The sequence below is a fragment of the Alexandromys fortis genome, unplaced genomic scaffold, assembly GCF_014885135.2.
Source record: "Alexandromys fortis isolate MF-2015 unplaced genomic scaffold, M_Fortis_MF-2015_v1.1 scaffold_41, whole genome shotgun sequence".
Lineage (NCBI taxonomy): Eukaryota > Metazoa > Chordata > Mammalia > Rodentia > Cricetidae > Alexandromys > Alexandromys fortis.
In genome coordinates, this window is record NW_026067923.1 from 12,825,090 (window position 1) to 12,851,849 (window position 26,760).

At 39.9% G+C, this 26,760-nt stretch overlaps 1 protein-coding gene across 1 annotated transcript in view; it reads left to right on the forward strand.

The window, feature by feature from the left end:
• The first annotated feature begins 865 nt into the window (after positions 1-865).
• Positions 866-26,760, forward strand: part of Cyp7b1 (cytochrome P450 family 7 subfamily B member 1) — a 164,891-nt gene continuing 138,996 nt past the window's right edge. The window contains exon 1 of the mRNA XM_050142016.1: positions 866-1,102. Coding sequence (XP_049997973.1) covers positions 987-1,102 — 116 coding nt within the window. The 5' untranslated portion in view covers positions 866-986. The remainder of the gene's footprint in view (positions 1,103-26,760) is intronic.

Genomic DNA, 26,760 nt, shown 5'->3' on the forward strand with positions numbered 1-26,760 from the left:
ACAATGACCTCAAAATGTAAGCAATGTATAAGTATCTTTATCAGAGGTAGAAATCTACATTGCAATATGATAAATATATGCTAAAATTGTATTAATATACAAAAATATTTTAAGCAGAGGTAGAAGCATGCATGCATGCAATATGAAAAAACATCAGGTCTCTTCCTCAGCCAGTCTTACTTTATGTATTGAGGCAGTATCTACTAAATAGATATATCTCCCCTATTGCCCCCATTAGAAGACACTTTCCAAGTGCCTTCTTTCTCTGCCCTGTATAATGTGCTGTACACCTCTGCTTGGGGGCTTGGTGCCATTGCTTACTTTTACCTGTGGCCTTTTGCTGAGTTGTGCACCTCAGCAATCCTTCCAGAAGATGGCCTGGCCTCCTTATCCCAGTCTATAGTGTGAGTCTTTGCATATATTATGCCCATTACCTCAGTATAAGCACGATAGGATGTTGGTGATGAAGGAGGTGGGGAGCCCATCTTGCAGTGTGCACTGGCAGTATAGGAAGATCCAAGCCACAGGGCCAAGTCCCTAAGATGGTGAGTGAGGAGAGGTGAAAGGCAGGGTCCCTCCTGTGGGCTCACTGCTGACTCAGAAACAAAACCCCCCTCCTCCAGGACTTCGTGGCTCCATCTGGGGAAATCCTAATCCTTTCCCTCTTCCTTGGCAGGGTTCCTGCCGCTGGAGCGGGAGGCGGTGAGAGGCGGTGCGCTTGGGTCAGGGGGAGGCGGGGGGGGGGGGGGGGGGGGGGGGNNNNCTCCACTAACTTTGTAGTTCAGCTTCAGGGACCGCGGTGACATTCTGCTCGGCGCCGCGGGCAGGCCAGAGCCTCGGGAGGGGACTCCACTAACTTTGTAGTTCAGCTTCAGGGACCGCGGTGACATTCTGCTCGGCGCCGCGGGCAGGCCAGAGCCTCGGGTGAGAAAGACAGGGCACAGTGCAGAAGCCATCGCCCCCTGCAGAGCCGCCAGCGCATCTGGATGGAAGGAGCCGCGACCCCAGACGCAGGCTCGATGGAGCCATTCGCCCTCCCGGGCCTGCTCTTCACCACCACCCTGCTGCTCCTGGCCCTGCGCCTCCTCACCCAGCGCACCAGGTAAACGCCAACGCTGACATGGCCACGCATGCGCGGGGTCGCGGCCGCACGACCTCGTGGGCACCCGAGTTCCTTCGGGATGGCGGGTGCAGGCAGACCTTGCTCCGCGAGCCTCTGGGTGTCCTAACAAAGGCTCTGCACGCACCTCTGCACGTACTCACGCCCAGGTTACAGCTGTTCTGTCCAACCTTACTTGCTGCGCAGCACAGTCTCGGGCTTCCCAGGTTTGGTTAAGCATCCTGCGATGGCCTTTGCCTGGGCCCATGCATATTTCATGACCCAGAATTCCCTGCATTTCAAGGAGAGATACTTCTTGAATTTTATCTAGTTCAGAGAGAAATGTTTTAAGAAAATTCTGGTGCGCGGTGTGGGTGCTGCTCAGTGCCTCAGTTTATCTAATTGTACCTTACCTGGAAAATTAGAAACAACAGAATCTACAGATCGTGATCATGGGACTTTTGTGAGAAGCAAAGGTGTTAATAGTGTTTATGCCTTCGTTCTATTTATTTTTCTCAGGACAACAAATAGTAGTGACAGGAAAACTCAGAAGTGCGTAACTATCTGCCTGGAAACGTGGAAGCAGAGAAATGGGAATAAAATTGTTCACTTCCCATTTATTTTGTTTTTCCCATTAGTGCCTTATCTTTTTCATGCACAGTTTTCATGGCTTTTGAAAAAGAAACAGGTTAATTTAAGAAGAGTATTACTAATTAAATATCTATCAATGTTTTGGGGACAATGACACAATCGTAACTCATACAAATAAATATCCGTGGGAGTTTTTGAAGTACCAGTTGAAAAATACTTAAAGTAATAGTATTTGGATTTGCTCATATGTGACTTTTCAGAGAACTTTCTGGAACTTTGCCTTTCCTTTTATGTAGTCTTCTACACTCCTACAGCTTGCAGAGCTCAGGGTATTAGGTTTTTAACTTCAGGCTCACGTGACTCTACACCCTGTCAGTTAGGTCACACTTCTAGGAATATAGATGCCAAGGCTGTTTCTTCTAATCTCCATTTTCGTGCAGGGCAGGGGCAGTCAAAGCAAACCAGTTCATTCTAGACCAGAGGGTAACTGGGTGAGAATGTGGAACTCAGGAGGTCCACGGGGAGGTAAAAAAGCAAGGAAAGCTTTCCTCAGGGCGTTCAGAGAACAGGCCAGTTTTTCTCTGTTCACTAAGTATTATTTGCTATCATGTGCATTCCATCGGTTGGCAGTTCCTTCACACCAGGAAGACTAATGCAGGTCTGTGAGGCACTGCTTTCTAGATCAGTTCGTAAGTTGTAGTTCACTATGGAAATATATGAGTATATTCCGGAAAGACCCACGTGTCTGATGGCTTCTCTTTTCTGTGTCTGGACAATTTATTCTATTACCATAGAAAAGTCCTGTATGATGTCACCTGTAAAAGAGAAACTATGCCTATAAAAAGACATTCTCAATATTTTGTGTATAATCATGTTTGAACACCTATTAGTGAAAATGGACAAATAGAGTGAAAACACTCTATTACAACTTGCCTTTCCCACTGTATGGTATTCTTAGGGGCCATTGATAATGAACAGAGAGAGTAACAATCTCTCTCTCTCTCTGTCTCTCTCTCTCTCTCACACACACACAAACACATATACATACACGCACCTTTGGGATGTTGTGGATAAAGGAGTTGTAATAGTTATGCAACTTCCCTCCGTTACAATTTATGCCACTACTAATAATCTTTTAAGTCCCTGCCATACCACAATTCATTTTGCTTGTGCTAGTCTGATAAAGAAAAATAAAGCTTTCCTCTCTCTCTCTCTCTCTCTCTCTCTCTCTCTCTCTCTCTCTCTCTCTCTCTCATGTGTGTGTGCGCGCGCGCGTGTGTGTGTGTGTGTGTGTGTGTGTGTGTGTGTGTGCAGGCATACACGTAAAAGCCGTTGCAGGTCAAATCCAGGGCCTTGGACATGCCAGGCAAGTACTATACCACCGAGCTACTCCACAAGGAAAGCTTCCTTTAAAAAGTAAAACATTCCAATTTCTATTTACTTTTGATGTCGTTATCTCTGAAAGTTTCTTTAGTAACTTATTTTCTTTTTAGTTATTTTTTTTTTCAGAGTCAAAACTGACCCAGGGCCTTGTATGGGCTAGGTAATCACTCACCTCTAAGTCACACCCTCAGCTTTTTCTTGTACCGCTCACGGAACTTCGCACCCTTCCAACTCTACTGCAATTATTTCACATTTTACTTCATAGTTAGAGTTTCTGCATACACATCCTTATTTAGAAAACATTTATTTAGAGTCATGACATGCTAAAAACGCCCACCAGCATTGTCCCTCATCACCAACTAATGTCTAAGAAGATGGTGTACATACGATGGTTATATTCAATTTTTACCCTGTGAGCAATTTTGTCTGGAATGCTTGTAATACAGTGTTTTACAGGAACATGGTTTACCCACAAAACGGCTAAGATTAGGGGAGAACAGGGCAAGCCAGAGGTCAGCCATTGCTCTTGCCCGTTTATCAGATGTCTTCCTTTTTTTTTTCCTCATCCCCTGCCCCACGCCCACACCTTGCCATCTCTGTTTCTTTTTGAGACTGGATCTCAGGTTAGTCTGCACTGCTGGGATGAAGTGATCCTTCCACTTTAGTAGCTGAGACTAGAGGGCATGTCTCTGCTTTCAGGCCACCTGGAATTTTTGAGGGGGTGGGGTGGGATTCCTTTTCCTTTCCAGGAAGATGATGACTAGTGAGGCTGTCAACCACAGATACCATCATAGTGCTGCAACAGGGAGAGGAGACAGTTGTCTATTGACCAGAAAGCAAGGCTTCACGAGATACTGAGTCTGTCAGTCCCTTGATCCTGAACTTCCCAAGCTCTAGAGCAGTGAGAGATAAATTTCTCTTTCTTGTAAGCCACTGGACTTGTGGTCTGATGTTACAGTAACTGCTATGCATTAAAGATGATGAGATTCAAGCCTAACTGTCCTCTAAATGGGGGCAGTAGCTGAACTCTGGTCAGTCTACAGCTCCAGAAGCTAGTTTCTCAGTATTTAGGTTTCTTTCCTTGATTTTGGTTACTCCAGTCACATCAAGCTGGCATCTCAAGTGATAGTGTAGCTTTTTGGGGGTTGGGGGGGGGGCAGGCAGTACTTCATCTTTGGTCTCCTTTCCCTTCGATTTCTTTAATGTTCTTAGTATCTACATCATCTGTTTTTGGGTCCTATTTTTTAGTTAATATTTAATTTTTATAGTCCTCTGTGATGATGACAATTTCCAGGCAACTTCACGTTTCTAGAACCCAAATTCTATGTCAAATTATCAGATATTCAGTGATAGCTCTAACCAGGTAATGTGGAATGCACATGCCTGTGCACGTGCGTGTTTTGTTTCTCTTTATTTCCAAGATTTATTTCTACTTACTTTATGTGTATGGATATATTGCTTACATATATTTTTTTCAGGTTTCAAATTTTTAATCAAGATCCTTGAGCCACTTGGAGTTGATTTTTGAGCAGGTAGAGAGCAAGGGAGGGATTTAGATTTACTTTTATGCACATGGATAGATAGTTTAAAAATCGGTTTTTAAGTACATGGTTACTGGTTAAACTTTATCTCCATAACCTTTTGGAATCATTGACCTTTTCCTTGTCTTCTTAGCTTTGATTATTCCAGTATGATCATGTATGTAGCATAGCAACATGAATTCAAGGTCCTATGTGATCACTCGTCTCTATCACTCATTAATATTCCTGTATATGAATGTGTACAGCAGGTTCTTCTACCTACTGAAGAACGTCTTAATGGTTTCTAATTTTGGACATTTGTGAAGAAGGTTGCTAAAAATATTCATGTGAAGAATTTTGTGTAGGCTTAGGTGTTCAACTCTTTGGTAACACCAACAGCACAATGGTTTTGCATTTTAAAGTATACTTAATTTCTTTATGAAAATGCCAAAGTGGCTATGGCATTCTGCTTCTCTACCTGTCGTGAATGAGTGTTCTCATTGATTCACACCCTTGTCATCACTTGGTGCTTTCAGTGTTTAGTTCTCAACCTTCTACTAGGTGATTTGGTACTTTTTTCATTATTTTGATTTGTAATTCCATCATGACTTTTCATATGCTTGTTTGCTGTCCGTATGTTTCCCTTGATCAGTTGTCTGCTCGGGTGTTTTGCCCAGTTTTAATGAGATTGTTCTGTCTTGTTATTGCTGATTCTCAAGTGTTCTTCATACACTTTCGTCATCAGCCTTTATTAGTCTCTGATTTGAAAGTGTTTTCTTTTAGTCTATGGATTGTTTTTCATTCTAAACAACATCTTTTTTTTGTACTTTAAGGCAATTCAGCTTATTGATTTTCTGCTCTGTTGATCATGCTTTTGGTATTATATTTAAGAAGTTACTACAATATCTTTTACATCTTTCTTTTTGTTAATGTTTTTCTGCCAATGTTCACATTAACAACTGAAGTTTTATACTACTCAAAGTCAATGTGGTTATTTTTGAGTTACATTTGTAGATTTTCTGAGAAAAGGCAGTTTCATATCATTGTGTGCACCCAGAATTGCTGAGTTAAATCTAAGTTTTCTCTATTATCCATCTTGAGATCCTCAAGGAATATAGTATATCTCTTTGAACCATGATATATTAAATACTTGTCAATATAGCACATATATGCTGTGCACTTGACTCACTGGAAACCTGAGATATCCAGAAAATGATAATAAATTATCATCCACTAGTCATTGAGACTTTATTCAACAGTTTAGACACCTAATGGCAAGAAAGTAAACTTAAAGTATATTTTTCCTGTATTTTTATTTTGTGTGTGCGTTTTACCTTCATGTAGGTCTATGCAACATATGCATGTCATGTCCACAGAAACAAAAAGAGGGCAGTAGAACTCCAGTTCGTTGCGAGCTTCCATGTAGGTGCTGGGATTCAAACCAGGGTCCTCTGGAAGAGCACTGAGTGCTCTTAACTCCTGAGCCATCTCTCCAACCCCTTTGAAAATATTTTCTGGCAGTGACCAGCTACTGGAAGTGCTGTTGTTCAGCAGTACAGTAGCCAATTGCAATTGTATACATTACAAATTTTCAAAGAACTGCTTAATTATTTGTGCCTCTTCAATTTCTGAGTCTGTTTTCTCCTGGGTCCTGCTGTGCCGATCTGCCTACATCATTAGCTATTTAGTTGCCAAGAACTTAAAGTAATCTAGAGCAGTAGTAACTCATTTCTATCGGCCAATGCCTTTGAGGTTTTCTACTTGTGTGGGATTTTCTATTGTACTGCTTCTCAGCCAGCTGTAGTGAAGAAATAGTTTCACTTTTATATTTTCTTTATATTTGCCTCTGTTAAAAACATGTTATTTGGAAATTAATAAAATTTTTCATAGAAAAAAATTAAAAAAATACTTAAACCAAGTTAATATTTCTTTAATATTTGATTCCACACAAATAACATTTTTTTTTTGTCAAATGGATCTAAACATTATGGAATCTTGACATTCAGATTTTGAATTATTTCTTTGCAGATGAGAGCTAAGAGCACAATTTCTGATTTGTACTAATTTGGACTGCACTTTTAATAACACCCATCTTTATATTTTCTTTTTGAGATTATAATTTATTGCACACTTAGGTTACCATGCCATGCTGGTCATTAAAGTGCTTCATAACCTCCCTCTGTTAGAAGCTTTCATGACACCTTCTGGTACCATGGTCCTTGGGGAGAAGCATTCAGGTCAGTTCTAGTTCAGGGATCTGTGGGACCGTTTCTGAAGCACAGTGTCTTTAGCAATAGGGACCATCTTTGGAATGCACATCATAGTATCAACTCCTGAAAATTCTCATCTGACCTACACACACACACACACACACACACACACACAGAGTCAGACATGCACAGTAAATAAATACAATGTAATTTTAAAAATCTTTTTAAAAAGTTTGGCTGACATTACTGTTTCATACAAAAAAGTTATTTCTATTTTTAATGACAGTTATCCTTTGCTTATCTGAAGGGCATTATTACAGAGAGGTTCCTTTTAATATCAAAAGCTGCTATGTCAACGTACCTTATAAAAAAAAATGTAAACTTTGTCTCAAGCTTTTTTTAATACCTGATGTAACAAGTATCTAACAAAAAAAAGTCCATTCAGTACAGTGGCTGTTTCTTCCAGGATATTCTCAATCTGCAACTGATTGAATATACAGTTAAGAAATCAGGAAGTAAGGAACACTAGCTATGTTTAATCCCTCCCAAATAAAGTTTATAAAGCTCTAGATTCACTCAATGCTACTACTGCTCAGTGAAGAAGAACTGCGGCCATCAACAGGAGTTGTTTTTCTTTTGTCTCTCCTGTTTCTCATAAAAATAGGAAAAGGGTCACTCTGAGGAAGGTTCTGTGTCACTGACCCAAGGCTCTCAGGGGGAGTTTTATGTTTTGAGAATACACGAGAGATGTTGGGGAGCTCTCCATCCATGCCAGTGGCTCTTGGCAGAAGAGCTGGGCAGTGACTATGCTGTGCTCTAGTTCCTCCTTTGAAGCCCCAACTTTGAACTGGTCTCACCACGGTCCAAAACAAATCACCGGGGTTTGCAAGATGCCCAGTGGTAAAGTGTTTTAGTACAAGCTTGAGGACTGATTTTCGGATCCCCGATACCCATGTAAAAGCCAGACAAGCTTGATGACCTGCCTTGGAAGGAAGAGATGGGAAATCCATGGAGCTAGCCAGTTAGCTAGAGCAAGAGTCTGGGTTCAGTGAGAGATCCTGTCTCAATATATAAGATGGATACTATGGTGGTTTGAATGAGAATGCCCCCCACAGGTTAGTATGTTGGAATGATCGATCCCCGTTTAGTGGAATTGCTTGGGAAGGATTAGAGAGTGTGACCTTTTTGAAGTAATATGGCATTGAAAAGAGATGTGTTACTAGGGATGGACTTTCAGGTTTTAAAAGGTCACACCCAGGCCAGTGTCTCTTGCTCTGCCTGATCTGCTCTGTGGATCTGCTCTGTGGAACTCAGCTACTGCTTCAGTTCCATGTCTGTCTGCCTACCAGCCTCCCTGCCAACATGCTCCCTACCTGATAATGATGGACTAACTTGTAAGCAAGACCCCAAATAAATGCTTTTCTCTTTAAGTTGCTTTAGTCATAGTGTTTCGTTAAGGATAAAAAACAGTGACTAAGACAGAAAGTGAGGGAGAATAGCACTCAATGTCTATCTCTGGCCTTTGTGCTCACACACACACACACATGAATATGCCCACCAACACATTTGTATGCAAATCTCACACACATATAATTAAGTATATACAAATATACACACATATTCATATATCTATACCATGCATGTGTATTATACAAATACTGGTAAAGAAAAGCAAAAACAAAAGAGTAATGGTTAGCATGAAAGAAGTAAGAAAGACTTCACTGTTGCTGACTTGGTTTTGTTTTTGTGAAATTAGTTAGGCTTGGAGTTTGGATCCGGGCATTTGCTTTTGACTTTACAGATGGATCAAGGATGAAGGAATCTATGGCCAAAGACTGCAGATAGCCTCTACCAGTTGGGACAGGCAAGGAAACATTTTTTCTTAGAGGCTCCTAGAGATAACCTAGACTCTCCTGCCCTCTCAACACTATGATAATTCACTGAGAACCATGTTGGTCTTCTGGGCTCACAACCTGTCAGATAATATATTTGTAGTTATATGCTCTGGTGCTCATTGGGAAACAACCTATTTCCTATGCTTCCTTCATTGAACTATAATTCCTCTTCAAAGAAGACTCCCAAAGGGGAGCAGGATTGGATTGTGGCTGACTGTACTGGTTTCCCCTGAGGAGCAGTGTTAGATACTCTTAAATTCCATTTATTTTTTACCATGGTCTCCATCTTAGGCTTCTCAGGTGGTGATGAATTATCCATCATAATCTTCTTCCCTATCTAATAATCCACTGTATTGAGTGTTTGTAAGTATCTTGCACCTCAATGTATCTTCCAAATATTTGAAAATGGGAATCAGGCTATAGGCATTGGGCCTTAGATGTGACTCAACCTGGAAGCTTGCCATAATGTACATCTATGATGGCTGCTGAGAGAGAGAGACAGAGAGAGAGAGAGAGAGAGAGAGAGAGAGAGAGAGAGAGAGAGCGAGCGAGCAGTTTTGGGATGACTGAATATTAAAGGGGCCCGAGGGACTACATTGCACTGTCTTTCTAAATGTAAGAGTGGAGCAGACTCCTTGCTGTGGAGAAAGGACTGACAGCTTCTTGCAAGAGAGTGGCCCTCTGCTTCATCCAACTTACAATCCCATTGAAACTGTTCCAGGTTACTGTTCTGTGAAAAGTAAAGGACAAATTGTGCAACTACCTTGCTGAATAAGAGAAAGGGACATCAATTACATGTTGCGTTTTATAGCTGACGTGCTCACTTTATGGCGTGGCTTTTTTTTTAAACACAGAAGTATGTGGAGTGGATATTTTTGTCTATAGAAAAGTAAAAAGGATTAATTAATTCTGTAATTGCTGAATGTAAAAATTAATAGAATTTCTAACAAAGCATAGCTATAGTATGATTTAAATTCATTGTCATTTCTTCCTGCAACTTCATCATAAATAGTTAATGAACAAAAATTTACAAGTTTTACTGGATGAAGCACCTAGTGGAATGTGGGGGACTGAGTACCAAGTATGCAGTCAGTTATTGTTTTTCAAATATGAATATTTTGGGGTATCACAACAGTACAATATACAAATCATACAAAGTGGTGTTCAAAGCCATGCAGATTGTTTCTATCTTATCTAAAATGTGAAGGTGCCTTAAGCAAGTTGTTCTCAACCAAGAATGTTTGCAAAGGAGACTATATTGGTGCAGTGATTATTTTTCAGCATAGACCTATTTTAAAACACAGTAACTGAGTGCAGCCAACACCTAAAATTCCTGATCTTGGAAATTTACAATTTTAAAAACATTCAGTTTTAGGTACGAGATCTTTATGCCATATTCCCATTCCTCATATAGATGGATAGATGATTTATTTAACAAAATAGAATTTCTCTATGACAAGGTTTTGCTACTAAGTACATTTAAGAACATGGCCATATAAATAGTCATAGAATGCTAAAGAGACCAGATTTTATCATTGAAAACCAAAGTTGTCTTGGCAAAAGCAATGCTTTGTAGTGACTGTAACTTAGGACTCAAACCATTTTAGCTTGAGAAAACAAATGGCCTATTGTTTGATCACATTCATCAAGGGCCAAGTGTTCTTGAACTGTATTTTGGTAATGCTGGTCGTTGGGGACAGGATGTGAAGGAAGAAACTACTTTGGATGCTAGACATCACTTTTAGAGTTGATATTTGTATAACTGTTTCTAAACTAGAATAATGACAGGAAAAACATTTTGCCTAATAAGCTTAATGCAAATTCTTTGTTTTCTTTATTATATTGCATTTTACTAAATCGTTTCTTTTAAGAACATTCTTCATCTTATACAAGCATAAAATAAGTCTCATTTAAATAATGCTTCCGATGTATAGCTTCATCTGTTCATAGCTATGATGTTAACACGGAAGGTTCTAAGTCGCACTGTTTGAGTAGCTGGGGAGACACCTCAGGTGGTAAATAAAGTATCTGATATGCTGAGTTCAAAGCCCCAGCCCTACATAAGTCAAGCAGAGCAGTATGAGCCTGGAACTCCAGCACTGTTGGAATGGGAGGAGTGGGTGGAGACAGAAAGACCCATGAGGCCCATTGGCCAGCCACGCTAGTCAAATCTATGAATCTGAGGTTCAGTGACAGACTTGTCTAAAAAATAAAGCAATGATTCTGATGAGCTTTGGACTCCACACATGTATAAGTGCACATAGCCACACTAACAAGTATACACCACGTGCATGACACATGATAGTGCACACACACATATACACACACTCACACACGCAGTGTTTGCGTTAAGCCCTTCCCTTTATGCCATTATCTCTTCCATTTTTATTGCTGCTGTGAGACATAGGCACTTTCCCTTTATGAAAAATGAACAAATTAAGACCTGATACAACTTGAAAGCCTTTCTAATAGAAACCTATGCATACATATGCATACATGGGTTAAATTTTTTCAAACCAACAGCATATTGCTAAAGAAAGCAAGCGGTCTGCAGTTTCCTGTTCACACTAGACCATGTGGCTGAGATGTGTATGGTAAGATGGGAAGAGTGGGTCTCTTTTTTCTTGTTGCATCCCCTTTCTGGCTCAGCAGAGCATTTGGGGTTCTCTGTGTGTGCAGGCTGCTCCATATTCAGATGAACCAGAGAACAGGACCCATGATTCTAGAATCTGTAACGTGGGGGAATGTCCAAGCTGAGATTCACAATTTTACCTTTTGAAAACTTTTGGAAATTTGATTTACAACCCGTTGGTTTCCAATATTGCCTCTTGAAGGAACCTAGAGCCAAAGGAGAAGGACCTTTTCATCCTCTGAAAATTTGTTAAAGACAGTTTTAGTTTTTAGTCTCTCGTCTCCTAACCGTCCTCCCTTAGTGGTCTGTGCGAGTGTTGCATGTGACATCGCTCTAGTTACTATTGCCCTTGAAAATGGCATTAGACACTGGGTGAAAAACCAATAGACAATTCACTTATTTCTTGATGAGGCACAGAATAATAGTTGATGCAATATCTATGGAACACCTTGAGGTTGAGTGATAGACTTTTCACGTTGTTTCATATTTTTAGTGACATTTTATACCTGGGCAAAGATTCACAGGACCATATTGTATAGAAAATTCATAGCTTTGTCTAAGTAACTTTGTACTTCTACATGCTGCGTCTGTCGCCATACATGCAGTATACATGCATGTGTTTGCATGTGTGCATGCACACACACACATATGCATGTATGTATGTACCTCAGACTATTTCTACCCTCTTTGCTTGTCAGTGTGTTGTCCCATATGGTGTCAAAAAGATGACAATATTTCCAGAACTTATGAAATCATCAGTCAGCTGAGGAAAGGTAATGACTTTTGTCCAAGTCATTTGCAACTCTGATATCCACATAGGCAACAATGCTTGCCTCTAATACCCACAATCCTAAGCAGAGCAGATACTTTAAACTTAAAACGGCTATGGCTTTCTAAGAGAGAGAATCCAAAAGTGACGTCCTTGTCCTTGTTCAGAAATGGACTAAATGAACATCTTCTATAGACATGTGTGGAACTTGTCTCTTTTCTTTGATCTCTGAAGTGGAACACTCTTCTTCTGGCTACAGAAGCAGAGGCCTTCCAGTTGAAACCCACTGCAAGTGGATGGACTCCGAGGTCAGTGGCAGGAGGGTTGCAGCTTTCCCAACCTATTCCGGGACGAGATGTTTCTGCTAAAAAAAAGAATCCAGAAGCTCAGTGTTTAATCGCAATGTGCACGGGCAGGCCTTTGTGCAATCTAGTGCCATGTACAGAGTAGCCGTGATGACGTTTCAGTTCAAAAGAAAAAGAGGTTCAGAACGCTTGAGTTCACAGCATTCCTTGGGTCTGTCTTTTCCCGTCTGTAAGGAACAAAAGGTCAGAGGTCACCTGTGCTTTGTCTTTCATCGCTTCCCAGAATTTCCTCATTTGAAATCTCAGATAGATACAGCTGTGTCTAATTGTGCTATACTGAATGTTCTGTTCAACTACTTGATTAAACAAGAAAATTAAGTAGTTATTTCCTAGCGAAACATCGACGATTTGCGATGGTGTCCCATGAGCTTTCTTACCCTTTAGGGTATATCTTCCTAGTGCTGTTCTCATCGCATGATTGAATTATGGTGCATTCAAGTTCTGCTGTTATACTTCATATTTAAACAGTGGTTGCTTCATCTTGAGAGTCATAAAGGTCTAATGGCTGTCCAAGCAACAGCATAACTCCAGAAATAACTTTCTTTTGGTTATCAGGGATGTAACACATAGCAGGTTATTTTTCCCCAAGTGTAATAAATAAAATTAAACTGATATGTAAAGATCCCTTTAATTATATTATATTAAAAAAAGACATGTATAAACTGCGTTCCGTCTTGTATGTGGTGCATATAAATGGGCTATATATATATATATGGAGAGAGAGAGAGAGCATACAAATGTGCTCTCTATATTATATATGTTCAGTATGTTCACATGGTTACTTCATCTTTTTTAGACACTGCAGTGATCAATTCTGTCATTGCCATCATTCTGCCTCAGTGGGAGAATTCATGTCAATTTTTTTTTGAAACTCTGTGCTTGGCCTCTAGTCTTTCTTAAGGAGAAAAGCTCAATGCACATACGAAGTCAAATGAACCCAAAGCCAGTGCCTGCTTGGAGGTCATCGGAACTATTATTTAATTGCTAAAAGCATGGGATGAAATAGCTTATGGAACCATACTCAAAGCTATAGGGTGTTCTGAGTCATGGGATAAATTTATAGTGTTGCTTATGTTGTCTGATCCCGAAAAATTAGTTATTCTTTATCTGCCAAATGAATCGATTTTTCTTCTTTCTAAATGTTTATTTAAGACATGCTTACATTTATTTGCAAATTTCTCTCTCTCCTCAAAGAAGGTAATTATACCTTAGTGAAAGGGCAAGGAAATGTGCAAGTGTGTTGTTTTGTTACAGGGTCACTCCAATAAAGAAGGAATTTTGGCTATGGCCAGAGCATACTCATATCAGACTCTCTGGCACTTTTGTAAGATTAGCTGAAGCGGGACCTATGACAGGAAGCGCTTTTGTTCTCCCGTGTCTGTTTGCTAACCTTCACAGAGATGCTATCAGAATAGCCAGGTCAGAAATGCTTATCCCTACTGAGAAGGAAAAATGAGAGTAATGCTATTCCTGAAACAGCGGTAGTAAAACTTTCACAGGAGGGGAAAGGCATGATGGCCCTTGTCAGTTTCTATGACCTTTAATTTTCTCCTCTAAAAATTAGGGAGTTGGACCGATGAGCCACTTTTAAAGACAAGGCCATTGCTATTTTTAAGCTGGCCCCCAACACATGTATTTTAGCGATGTGAATTTTACCAGACAGCAAACTGCACATGCCTCTTTATGCTTCGCACAGTCTGTACTTCTTGAGTCATAACAATGGTCTATGTCTGTGGGATTTTCCCAGCACCCTTTGGAAATTTGACTGTCCTCTTCCCAGAACTTCAAAATTCACATCACAAAATGAATATTTAATGCCTGTCTCCACCCAGCTACTGTGTCTGAAATTCGATGTGAATCGAAATTTTTTTTTTTTTATTCCTTGCTATGGCTGCAGGGTTTAGAGAAATACCTGGCACTTTGTAACTCATTGGCAAGCAATACCATCATAGAAAAGCCTAGTTCTCAAATAGAATTTGGTTTCCAAACCTTTGGACAATATACACAGTCCTTGTTACTTTTAAAAATGTTGATAAAGCTGGCAAACATAATTTACTTCCAGGAATATGACTCCTGACTCCACATGTTAGTGAGAAGTCAGTTGTTGGAGATTTCTTTAGACTGCTTTTAACAACAGTTTCAGGATTCTGTGCGTCAAAAATCCCAAGACTCCAGATCCTGTAGTAAATGGAGGAGCAGGAGAAATGCCTAGTTCCTCCAGATGAGAGCAGAACTGTTTCGGAGAAACAGACTGAATATTCTGTTGCTGCTCTTTGATGGAATTGAAAGTCAAAATCAGGAACAAGAACTCAGATATGATTGAATTCACTTTGGAATCAAGACAGCCTAGAATTCAGATTCGTGATGAGAAGACCATTTACAAAATGAAGCTGACAGGTGTCACTCACATCTGTAATTTCAGCCCTTAGGAAGCTGAGGTAGGAAGATCAAAAGTTTAGGATGGTCTTGTGTACATCACAATATCCTGTCTGGGAAACGACAACAACAACAAGAACAACAACTAGCAACTCATTTTAATACATAAAATATAAGATGGATGAAAGTTGTGTATTAAAAGGAAGTAGAGGGTGAGGTATTTGACTTCCCCACTTTTACTTGTACAGAATAAGCCAGAGAGCCATTGTCAGAGTGGATGAGAGCAGAGTGCTCACACCACAGAAAATGGGGGTTTGAATACTAGCCCTTCTACTAACTGGAAGTAAGGCTTTCAATAAGATATTTTACTCTGAGGACAGTTGTGGAGAGTCATGGATGAGTTTAAAAATATCCCATGGCTTTGCCTACATGGAAAGTAGGCAAAACTTAACATACTGTTCTCCAACAATGCAGGAAATACTGAGCGGAATGCAAAGCAAATGCACTCTAGAGCCTGTCTTTCAGAACTTTACAGTTGAGTTAGGAGAACAGGCAACACATGAGTCTTCCAACTTCATACTTCCCTACACTATAAATTTAAGATTGCTTATGTATGGTCTGTATTCCCCAGCTCTGCACACTTGTTCCATTCACACAATCTCCTAAGGTTAGGTTTTGTATTGAAAGGAGAACCGAGACTATTGGTGCTGATTAGCATAGGAACTCCCATCCCATTCCTTATCTCTCTCAATCTTCAGACTTCTCATTCTGAGCAACAAGTACTAATGCCCTGACTAATGCATGAGTATATTGTTGGCTACTGACTATGCATCAAGAAAAGTCATAAGGAACCCAAATCTACAGAGGCAAAAACAGCCCTCAGAAAAGGGTATGTTATCAGGATAGAGCTATTAGGATAGATGCTACAGAAAATGAGGCATTAATAGTGGGACTAGATTGGAAAATTCTTAGAGTAGTAACTGTTAATGTAGGAGGAGAGAAGTAAAGAGAAGAGAGACTCAAATTTCTGTTTTAAATGGAAGGTTTTATTTCAGTTCAAGGATGAGCCTACTTTATTGGACGTGTTACATGTTCAGTACTTATGAGATACAAATCTTTGTATTCTCTCTGGAAGTGCAATGTATGGACATGAACTTTTATATTCAGTTCTGCCTTAGTGATTTTGAGGTAGGGAAGTAGAAATGAATTGGGGCAGTTGCCAGCTCAGGACAGGTCTCTCGGGTGCCACACCTTCCCTGAACCACATGAAATGACATCCCCTATTTCTTCTCAAGATTATATCTTCAGGGTCAAAGTCATTGGCTAATAGATGAATAGATAGATGATAGATAGATAGATAGATAGATAGATAGATAGATAGATAGATAGCACACGACCTTTGAATATTTACTTTGGATGCTTCACAAAATGCTGTTGATAGAAAAGTTCCTTTTCCTCCAAGTGCCAGAAGTTATAAAGATGTAGGCCTTTTAACAACTAGTAGCCATTAACTCTACTCTGAGGGAAAAGAGAATGTGGGCAAGTGGAGGATTTTTTATGAAGTTTGTCTGATTCTGGGCTGACTTCAATATTGTCCCACGTTTGTGACCATTGCATTAAAGTAAGACCTCCCATCGGGTTTGTACATTTCCCTCCATCCATCATCCATTGCCTGGCCATGTGTGAGCTTCCAGTCAGAGCATGATGCTGGTGAGTGCAGTGAGAGGAACAACATGGTTGAGGGGACCATGGTTTGCTCCTGAGTTGATGTGCCAAGCACATCCTTTTCATGCCTAGGCTATTTTCAGTGGAGTTTCTATCGCATAGAACTGAAGAATTATGCTGATTCGGGTAGATGATAGAAAGAAAACCAACAGGTGCTGAGCTAATGGCAAACATTCCAGTCTCTAAACAAGAGACCCTCAGGTCTAACGGTGTGCCATGGTTATTACTGAAACATATCTGATTTTCTAAATACTCCTGTCTATGTCCCAGTCCTGAGATTGTGATTCAATTTGTAGAGAACATGGCTTTATTTCCAAAACTTCAGCTGAGTTGAGAAGAGCAGAGCAAAGCCCTTCACTAAAATTATTAACCCCTGTGAAATTATTTAGAAGCTCTGAACTAGATGACCAATAAATGTTTAGATTATCCCTGAATGCTACTGTTGCGGGGAGGGAGGAGGAGAAAAGTTCACTTTTTCCCAGGGCGTCTTTCCTAGCTCCCGTGCCCATGCTTCTGCAGAGTAAAAGGAGGCAAACATATAGGCTGTGAGTTCATCCACCGTGGCAGGTTTTGATGCTGGTATACAGGTCACCATGAACACACTGAGGCATGGCTGTCACCTTGGAGAGATGTGGGACTTGTATTTGTGTTATTGTTTGTTTAATGTTTATAATGGTCGGTATATTGGTTTCCAGTGTGTGGGTCAATAGTTTTATTCTATATAGTACATGAACATTTTATTGCAAAATAAGGCACCTAAAATAATACGTGTATAAAGTATGACACTCATAATAGTCATTTAAAGTGTACCTGTGGACTCTAATGGATAGAACTTTGCTCCATGTGTCGATGTCACTACACCCGTTGTTTCCACTTCCTAACTCTGGTATTCAAAGTCAGTTTCTCACCCTCTTTATGCACTGAATCTCAAGTGGAAGGATTGGGAAGCCTTGTCCTGAAATTCTAAGATTCACTACAATTCCTAAACTCTGTAGCTTCAACACCACTCTCCCCCACCCCAAATTTATTTTCAGATAGGTGAGGTTTTTAAAAATTCTATTAAGAACTTTTATTAATTGTATTAAGGACATTTCTATTAAGAATCAATTAATTGAGAGTGATGAGCAGAACAAGAGGAAACGAAAATAAATGGTAAGAACGCTGGCTTGTCAGCTGCACAGCCGGCTGAATTTGCTAGGAAAGCTTGAGGGAGGCCGTGATGCCTGACCCAGGGCTCTCAGGACAAGCCTCGGAACAAAGGATGTTCAGGTAGGGCATGGTTGGCTGGAGGTAGGGAATGGACGTGGGAGCAGTCAGAGGTGTGGGAGTAGGAAAGCGAAGAAAATGTGAAAAATTATAAGTTTAATATTAGAAATACATCAGAAAAGCACAGTGCAAAGGATTTGCTCTTTTAAAACAAATAATTCCTTCTTATATGACCTTTTTTGTTTAGCTATGGGGCCTGTCTCTCTACCACTAGAGAAATGGGCAAAAAACAAATACTCACCATCAATAATTATCACAAACAATGATGAAACAGAAAAATACAATGTTTGGGGAGCAGAAATACTACAGGATCTTTGGGCTAATTTTATTTATAAGATTGATACACGTATCTGAAAGGTGACTGAGCGAAGCTGAATGTTCATATATGATATCATAAGAAATGGTTTCTTCTTTTTAAAAAAATGGACTATTCAGATGTCTGCTTCTAATCTGCAGCATTGATCTTTAGAAAACACAGGGTCACTGCATGAGTTAACTAATCAAGTGCACAGAAAGTTGTTGAAGTAGCTTATTTTCTTACTCATGTGTACTTTATTGTCCTACACTAATTTGACGTAAGTAGCAATGACTCACTCTTTGAATTCTCTTGCATGTAAGTTATGTTATAGAAGGTCTAGAATTTGGGGAAGGGATGGCAATTGTTTGGTCAGCATAACTAAAATTGATCACTAAACCTATAACTGTAGAGACGTCGTCAGAGAAGTGCGGTATGGGCTCTCATTATCGGGTGAGCTTATTTTTATGTTACATAAACATAATTTGCATGTAGCCCAACTCTGATTTAGACTCAGGAGCTTAGTAAGTGATTATCTTAGGTAAGATAAAATTGCAATTATGATATTGCTAGTGTACGAAAACAACAGCAACAGCAACAACAACAAAACGAAACACAATGGTAGGCGTCAGAGTCCCAATTAGGATAACTGCCATCCCAGATAGCATTGCATAAGCTGAGTGTGTATGCGCTGTGTTATCATTTATAACAGTTTTATCAAGCTAAAGACATTTCTCACATATGAGAATTTGGGAAGCAGCTCAGAATCTCAGCTTTGGAACGGACCTGCCTCTCTTACTTCCTGCTTCCTCCAGTGGCCTGCATCTCCCAGCACCGTGGGTTATCACCACAAGCAGTCTGAAGACTGCACTGGATACAGTTCACACAAGGTCGTGGTAAGAAGATGGGACTCACATCTTCAACCATATGGAGTGCTGAAATTTGGGGGAACAAACCAAAATGTTAATCTGAAATCTTATTTAGGAGACAAAACTTGTGTGACTAGAAATAGACCGCATCCTAAATATACTCTGGTATGTGTGCGTTCTGGTGCCTAAGAAATGTCACTGAGTAAGACTTTAGGGGTCAGCAGAGAGAACATGGCGTGTTTCTCCAGAGAATGTGTCCACCATTCAGGGAAACTATTAGACTTTTCATAGTGTGAGAATTTCAAATCTTTTCTACCTGAGCCACAATATATATATTTTTTAATTCTTTGAGGAAATGGGTATTCATTTTAAGATAACCCTCCACATTTATTTATGATTGATGAATTAAAAAAAAAACATGTATGTGGGAGCTGGAGAGATGGCTTCGCAGTGTAGACTGCTGACTGCTCTGACACATGACCCAGGTTTGGTTCTAAACATCCACATGGCAGCTCTTTTTATCCACTATTCCTATTTATGATTGCTTTGATATTTTAGTTTTTTTCTTTAAGTATAAATTAGGTTCAGGGATGGAAAGATAGATCAGTGGTTACAGCACTTCCTGTTCTTGCAGAGGACTAGGGTTCTGTTCCTTACACCCTTATAGCATCTCATAACCATCTGTAACTCCAGTTCTGTGTGATCTTAGGTCCTCTTTTGGTCTGTAGTTATAAGATATTCATGTGTGGCACATACATACATGCAGACAAGCACTTACATATGTAAAACAAATAAATAAATGATTTTAAAACATCATATATTTCATTTCACACAATGATGATACATTTGTGTAGTCATTTTGACAACCATGCTAATTAACATGTCCATTGCCTTATAATGATGCTTTAGGTTTTTAATTTAATAGTATTTAGAATTTCCACAGTAAGTTTCAAGTATATATAATTCACTATTATTAAATATTGCTAATAAGTCATATATTACACTTATAGCAAGTACTTGTTTTGTAACTGAAAGCTTGTACTCTGGGGCCACCATCTCCCACTTCCCTACCTTTTAGTCCCTAGACATTCTACTGTCTCTTTACGTACAGCTGTTTAAAATGTTATACACCTTTGCTGTTGAGCAGTGTTTGTCTTTTGGTCTCTGTCTTCTTGCACTTAGTCTATAATGTTCTCCAAATTCATTTAAGCGATATGCACAAGAGTTCTTTTTTTAAATAAAAGATCAATGTTTTGCTGTTTGTGTAAACTGTGTGTTGTGGATTGTGTTGCAGTGAATGGAGAGACATGTTTATGTTTTTGTTGTTTTGTATTTATTGGCTTCAATTTTTTATACAATCTATTTTCACCATCTTCTTTCCCCTCCCTAACTTCCCCCAGATCTATTCACCTCCCTGCCTTCCCAATTTTATGTTTCTCTCTCTCTCTCTCTCTCTCTCTCTCTCTCTCTCTCTCTCTCTCTCTTCCTTTAGTCTGTCTTTCTCTCTAAAGAAAAAGAAAAGGAAGAAAAAAAAGTAAAGAAGTATCAAACTGATTACAGTTTTTCATTTTTTTCATTTTTTAATGAGTGTTTGTGGTATATAAATGTGGCACAGGCACATAGGTCTATGTGGAGTCAGAGGAGAACTTCAGATCTTTCTAAACAGCATTTCTCATTGAACACGGAGCTCACCAATTCCTAGAGCAGCTGATTGGCAATGCCCCGGAATGCAGCCATGTCCACTTCCCGGTGCTGGGGTTAGAGGCTTATGCTGCCGTAACTCTTTCACGTGTTTGGGGAGATCTAAACTCAGGTCTCCAAGCTTGTACGAGTACTTTACATCCTTATCTCTGCCACATTTTTATCAAAGGGTTGGACCTGTTAATCATAAATCTGTGGGTGCAAACACACTGAGCATTAGTGGTCCTGTCAGCCTGTGTTCCAGGTCTCACTCTTAATTCAATATCCTCCGGGAAGCTGGTTTTATTCTCTTGACCTCACAGAGAGAACTTGTATAGGCAGCCAGTCTTCGGTGCTTAAGGCCACTCCCACGGAGCAGCTGAGCCGGGATTTAAAGCCTCCAACATATTCGTAAACCCATATTTCTTTCACTTCTCAGGCTGTTTGACTGGTAAAGACAGAATGGCTTGGCTCTTGTTGGGCCAAAGCTTCAGGCTCCGCCTGGAACTATAAAATGTGCCCACTTCTGGGACTCAGGCTTGTCAACATCCTGCAAGTGAGTGAACTGGAGGCCTGGCCGTTCTCCCACAGAAAGTGCTGGAAATCCCCATGGCACTTCTGACTCAGAGCTGCAGTTCTGAACCCATAAATTTTTAAACACAACGTCAGCAACACTGACTCTGAAAGTTCCTCGAAACTGCGCTGTCCTCCATCTCAGCAAGTGCTGGGAAATCACGTTTTCTCTGGTGTCCAGAAGAATGAAGAGAAGGTACAGAGAATGGGAGCGCCGAGGTCTCTGTGTCGTAGTTTTTGAAATACGGATGTGAATTTGCAGTCTTGGAGGTCCCTTCCCAGCTGTATTTTATTAAGCAGAGGCCACAACAAAGCAGACCGTGAAATGCCTGTGGTAGGGTGTGCAGTCCACGTTTCTGTTTCTTTAGCACCCAGACGGCTCTGTGTTTACCACGTGATAGTGGGATACAGGAACCAAGGCATCCATCCTGCATTGTTTCCCCCTCTCCTTCACAAATTCCCAACCTACCCTAGCACCTAGACATTCTGCTTCCAAAACAAATCCTGATCTTAAACAATGGCTGAGTGTTTATTCTAAGTTTTGGATGAAGGACTTTTAGTTGGTATTTTTTTTTTTTTGTCAGCTATCTTTCTATGTTAAAGTTTCTTCCTAATTGCGAAATTTAAAAGTGTACCCTACTAATGACAATTTAACAAGTATTTTTCTTACGGTGCTTCACTCTCTTTGGACTCTGTGTTTATTGTCATGAGATTATAATAGTCTACAGATAATCAGAAGAAAGTACTCAAAAGAGGTTAGACACAGAGTTTTGGGGGAAAGACCTTCAGAAGTCTGTTATACAATGCTGAGATTATAACATACACCGATTTGACTATACTTCATGCATAAATTCTACACTAAATATCGTACATCTATTCTACGATGACCTCTATATGAAAACAAAGAATATTTTCTGATTTATTTTGTTTTATTGAACTAGTGTTTGACAATTGACTGTTTACTCTCTGTCGTCCCCTATCCCTTTAGCTCTCTCCTACCTCTATCAACGTTCCCTTTTCTATTTGTCCCTTTTCAAAGTTCCTAACTTTCGGGTTTGTTTTACCACCCACTTAGTTTAACCAGGCCAAAGCTATATGATCATTGGATTGGGATTATCAGTTCGAACCTGGTGAGGTTACTCATGCTAATACAATCAAAATGACCACATTCTTGAGGGATCACTGGGCCCTCCCTCCATCTGTATCTGGCTGTTGATGGTCCTATTCTTGTGCAGACCCAGCACAATTACATTGCTGAGAAGTCTGCCTTATTTTTAAAGAACAGAGCATGTCTCACGCTCTAAATTCGTCATCCTGAAAAGAAAACTGAATTTACCTACACTAAACTAAGAAAAAGGTTTTTTTTTTTTTCAATTTAGGCTAAAAAAAATGAAACTTTCAAATCTGGACATTTATGGAAATACAATTCCCTATGAGATACCATGGAAGCCGGGAGGTCTTTTGATGGAGGTGGGTCTTGTATCTTATCTGTTGCTTTCATTGGTTAACTAATAAAGAAACTGCTTTGGCCCTCATAGGACAGAAACTTAGGTAGGCGGAGTAGACAGAAGAGAATGCTGGGAGAAAGAAGCTGAGTTGAGAGTCGCCATGGTTCTCCCACTCTAGACAGACGCAGGTTAAGATCTTCTCTGGTAAGCCACCTCATGGGCTACACAGATTATTAGAAATGGGTTAGGTTAATATGTAAGAGCTAGCCAATAAGAAACTACAGATAATGGGCCAGGCAGTGTTTAAAAGAATACAGATTTCGTGTAATTATTTCGGGGCATAAGCTAGCCATGCGGGCGGCTGGGTGCCGGGGACGCAGCCCCACCGCTCTTATCACTACAATCTTTTCCTAGTTACCTGCTTTGAAGTCACCAGATATCAAATACATAGAGTGGCTGAATTGTGTAGCTGGGAAGAGCCGAAGTCTGTGTAAGGAGCAGAGGACCAGTGGTGCAAGGTTTTGTTTAGACAACTTGACACTGAAATGGACAGATAGCCAAGAGGAGTCAGCCAGAGCATGGCTGACATCAAACAGCCAGGATACAATGAATCAGCTAGTGACTGCTGACACTGTATGTACAGGAAAACCTAAATAGTCACATTGTCCATTATATAACTACTTCTGACCACTGTGTGTGTTTGTAAGGCCGTAAGTCACAAACCTTTTCTTTTGTCTTTGCCTCTAGGTCTGCCTGTAGGCAGGAATCACATATCCTTCAACCTCACAGCTTCCCCTGACCCTTTTCCTTTCATGGCTTCAGGGTTTGAACCTCACAACCAGAAAATCATAACCTGTGGGTCTATTCAGCCCATCTTCTGTGCCTCATTTTGATCAGTGTGCAGACTAGGGATAGTGTTTTGTTACATGTAAATATTTGCAACTAATTTGATGACCAAGGGCAGTGTACTCAAAGTTAGGGAAGCCACTAAAATATTTTATTCTCTTAATCTCATTGATTTTAGGTGTATTGATTAAGCCTGAAACATATAATAAAGAATTGTATTCAGTTATTATACTGCAAATGTCATCAATGACAGATATATGACTTGTATATATTATCTATATTCAAGTATCAACATACTGTGATCACTTTTGTTTCTTGATTTGCAAACCCAGAAATATGCAATGTCCAAATGTTTGCCAGTGCTTGTCTAAAAGGAAAAGGTACCAGGCAATGGGAGGGCTTATAGGAAAACAGGAGAGGGTAAGGGGAGCAGAGGAAAAATGATGTGCTTTTGCTAGTGAGTGGGAAGAAATGGGCTGTTCTTTACTAGCTATGTGAATGGAATCCTTTGGAATTGGACAATTTTCCTATAATCCAGCAAAACGTCATTTCTCTTCAAATGAAGCAAGAAGTTATCACATGCATTAAAGCATGGCAAGTATATGCACACAGACAGACATACACACAACACAAGCATACACCAGGCACCTGGCCTTTTCTGAGGGAAACATATCTGAGCCCAAATCCGAGGTGGACTGTGGGCTGATCCCTGCAGTGCTGATGGCTCCCTGAATTGCTGGTGAAAGCCCTCATAAAGAAAGCTAACGAGTTCCATTCCTCATTCTCCCAGAAACTGCACTGTTCTCCATGTGCCTCTCGTGGTCTGTTCTAACTCCTCCATCATTCTAGAATCCTCTACAGAAAAGCAAGCTTTGCCAAGGTTCATTCGTTGGCTTTTTCTCCCCTTTTCTTAACTTCTAGAAAGTTTGACTTCTGGAATCTGATCACATCCCTTGGCTCTTCAGCTTAAAACACTGCAGGATGTCAGGCTGTCATATGACTGTGGTGAAGGTTGAATAACTGTAGATATACTAGGCCTGAGCTCCTGTCCCTCCATCACCAGCGACCCTCAGCAGCTTCTCAGCTTGCCACTTTCTGTCTCTGTTGTAGCTCAGCTCACATCCTCAGTTCTTCAGGACTGATTCAACTCCTACCTGCTATCCAGTCTATCTTAAGCATTTGAATATGTTTGTAAATTTAATGGCTTCTTATTTTCGACAGCTTGCATTGCTATTAGGCTAAAAATTCCAGTATTAAAACAGTCCCACACTCTGAGACCCATGTGACGTTTTTTGTGTGAAGATCTTAAAAACCCAGTTTATGGGTGTAGCTCATCAAGTTAGCAAAGCTATTACAATGCTAAAAATGTGTTTATTTTACACACACTTTAGATAAGTATTTGTAGCTTATTCAGCATCGCACTCCAGTTGTAGACACTCATGGATTGGCTTGCTGTTGCTCTTAGAAAAGACTGCTCACCCTAGGCTGGGATACAGGTGCTTTCAGAAGTCTTAGTTCTTCCTTTGCCCTCTCTTTTCCTAGGGCTCTGGCTATAATGACTGCTTTGTTCCTTGCATGCACTCAGCTGACCTTGCCCTCCACTTGTGACTGGCATTCGGTTGCCCCTTTCAGGACTAGTTCACACTTGGAATCCAGAGAGACATTTAAATGTCACCACAATTATTCATTATTCCTCACCCTTTCTCAAATTCTCTCCTCTGTCTGCAAAATGCACCCACCTTGTTTTTCTTTAGAATTTAGCTTTCTGGAGTTTGTGTTTTCGTACTAGATCTTCTCTGTTTATACTGACTATAAAACAGCGTTAAGAAGGCAAGAGTCTTAATTCTAATGCTGCCATCTCCTGTGATGTGCAGACACTGTTCACGTATTTCAAATAAATGATCAAATGTAACCATGAGGGGTGGGTTCATTTTATGCCGGGAAAGGTCACTTTCCCTCTAAGTGAGCATCTTACGCGTGCTTGGGTTCAGAGAACTCTGGTTAATATGTGGAGGAAGCCATTTTTGTATGTGAACAACAGGACCTTATGTGATACTCAACACTGTTGGATAACTGTTTCAGACCGAAGCAGAGCAAGCCGATAATCCGTGTGTCATAAATAAATTAGAAATTTAACAAATCCCTTCACAGTGGTAATTGAGACATTATTCTCTTAAAAAAATTATCATTATTCATTTTAGGAGAAGTTCTTATCAGGTTTTTGAAATTACAACTATTGTCTTCATTTTAAAAGGATGTTAAACATTTATAACTACTAAACTCTGCTATATTTTCAATAAAATTTATTTCTCTAAAATTTTAATAAAATTTAGCATTTCTAATGCTTAAAGACCTTAATTATATCTGTATGTCATTTTCTGTACTCTCCTTAAATTTCCAACTATTCATTGTATGTGTACTTTCTCTCTTATTTATTTAATCATTCATATTTACTTAAAAATTTGTATTTCTAAAACAACAAAATAAAAAGGCGGAAAAACAAAATAAAAAAATATATTTCTAGATAGGTTCTTGAGCCTAGGCTAACCACAGGCTCCCTGTGTAGTCAGGGATGAACTTTTTGTCTTCAATCCTTGACTGATTTCAGGTGTGTGTTACCCTGCCAAGCTTATAAAGTGTTAGGAGTTGAACTCCGGCTTTCCGCACGCTAGCTAAGTGCTTTACCAGCTGAGTTATATCACTAGTCATTTTACTCAATTGTTCCTTTGTTTTGTGTTTTTATCTATGTGTATGGAGACCAGAAATTGATGTCGTGTATCCTCCTCATTTTTTCCTCCACATTATTATTTTCTTTGAGACAGAATCTTCTCTTACTCTACCAACATCTAAAGGATCTGGCTGGCCAACAAAGCACAAAGATTATCCTGCCTCTGTTTTCCCAATACTGGGATTGCAGGTACATGCCACTACACTATATATATATGTCCCCATGGGGTCAGTGTTTTAGACATATGCATATATTTATGTATATAGAGAAAAGGACATAATGTTTAATAACTTCAAACACACACAGAGAACACTAGAAAGCTATCCATTCCTTGAATCTCATTCTATCTCTTATACCATATCCCATCTGTCTTCCCTCATTACAAGCATATCTTTAAGTCATCAGAACTCAGTGGGTGGCAGAAATACATTGGGAAGCAGCTCATAATTAATATAAGCCTCTTGGGGAAACTTTAGGATTTAACTTGATA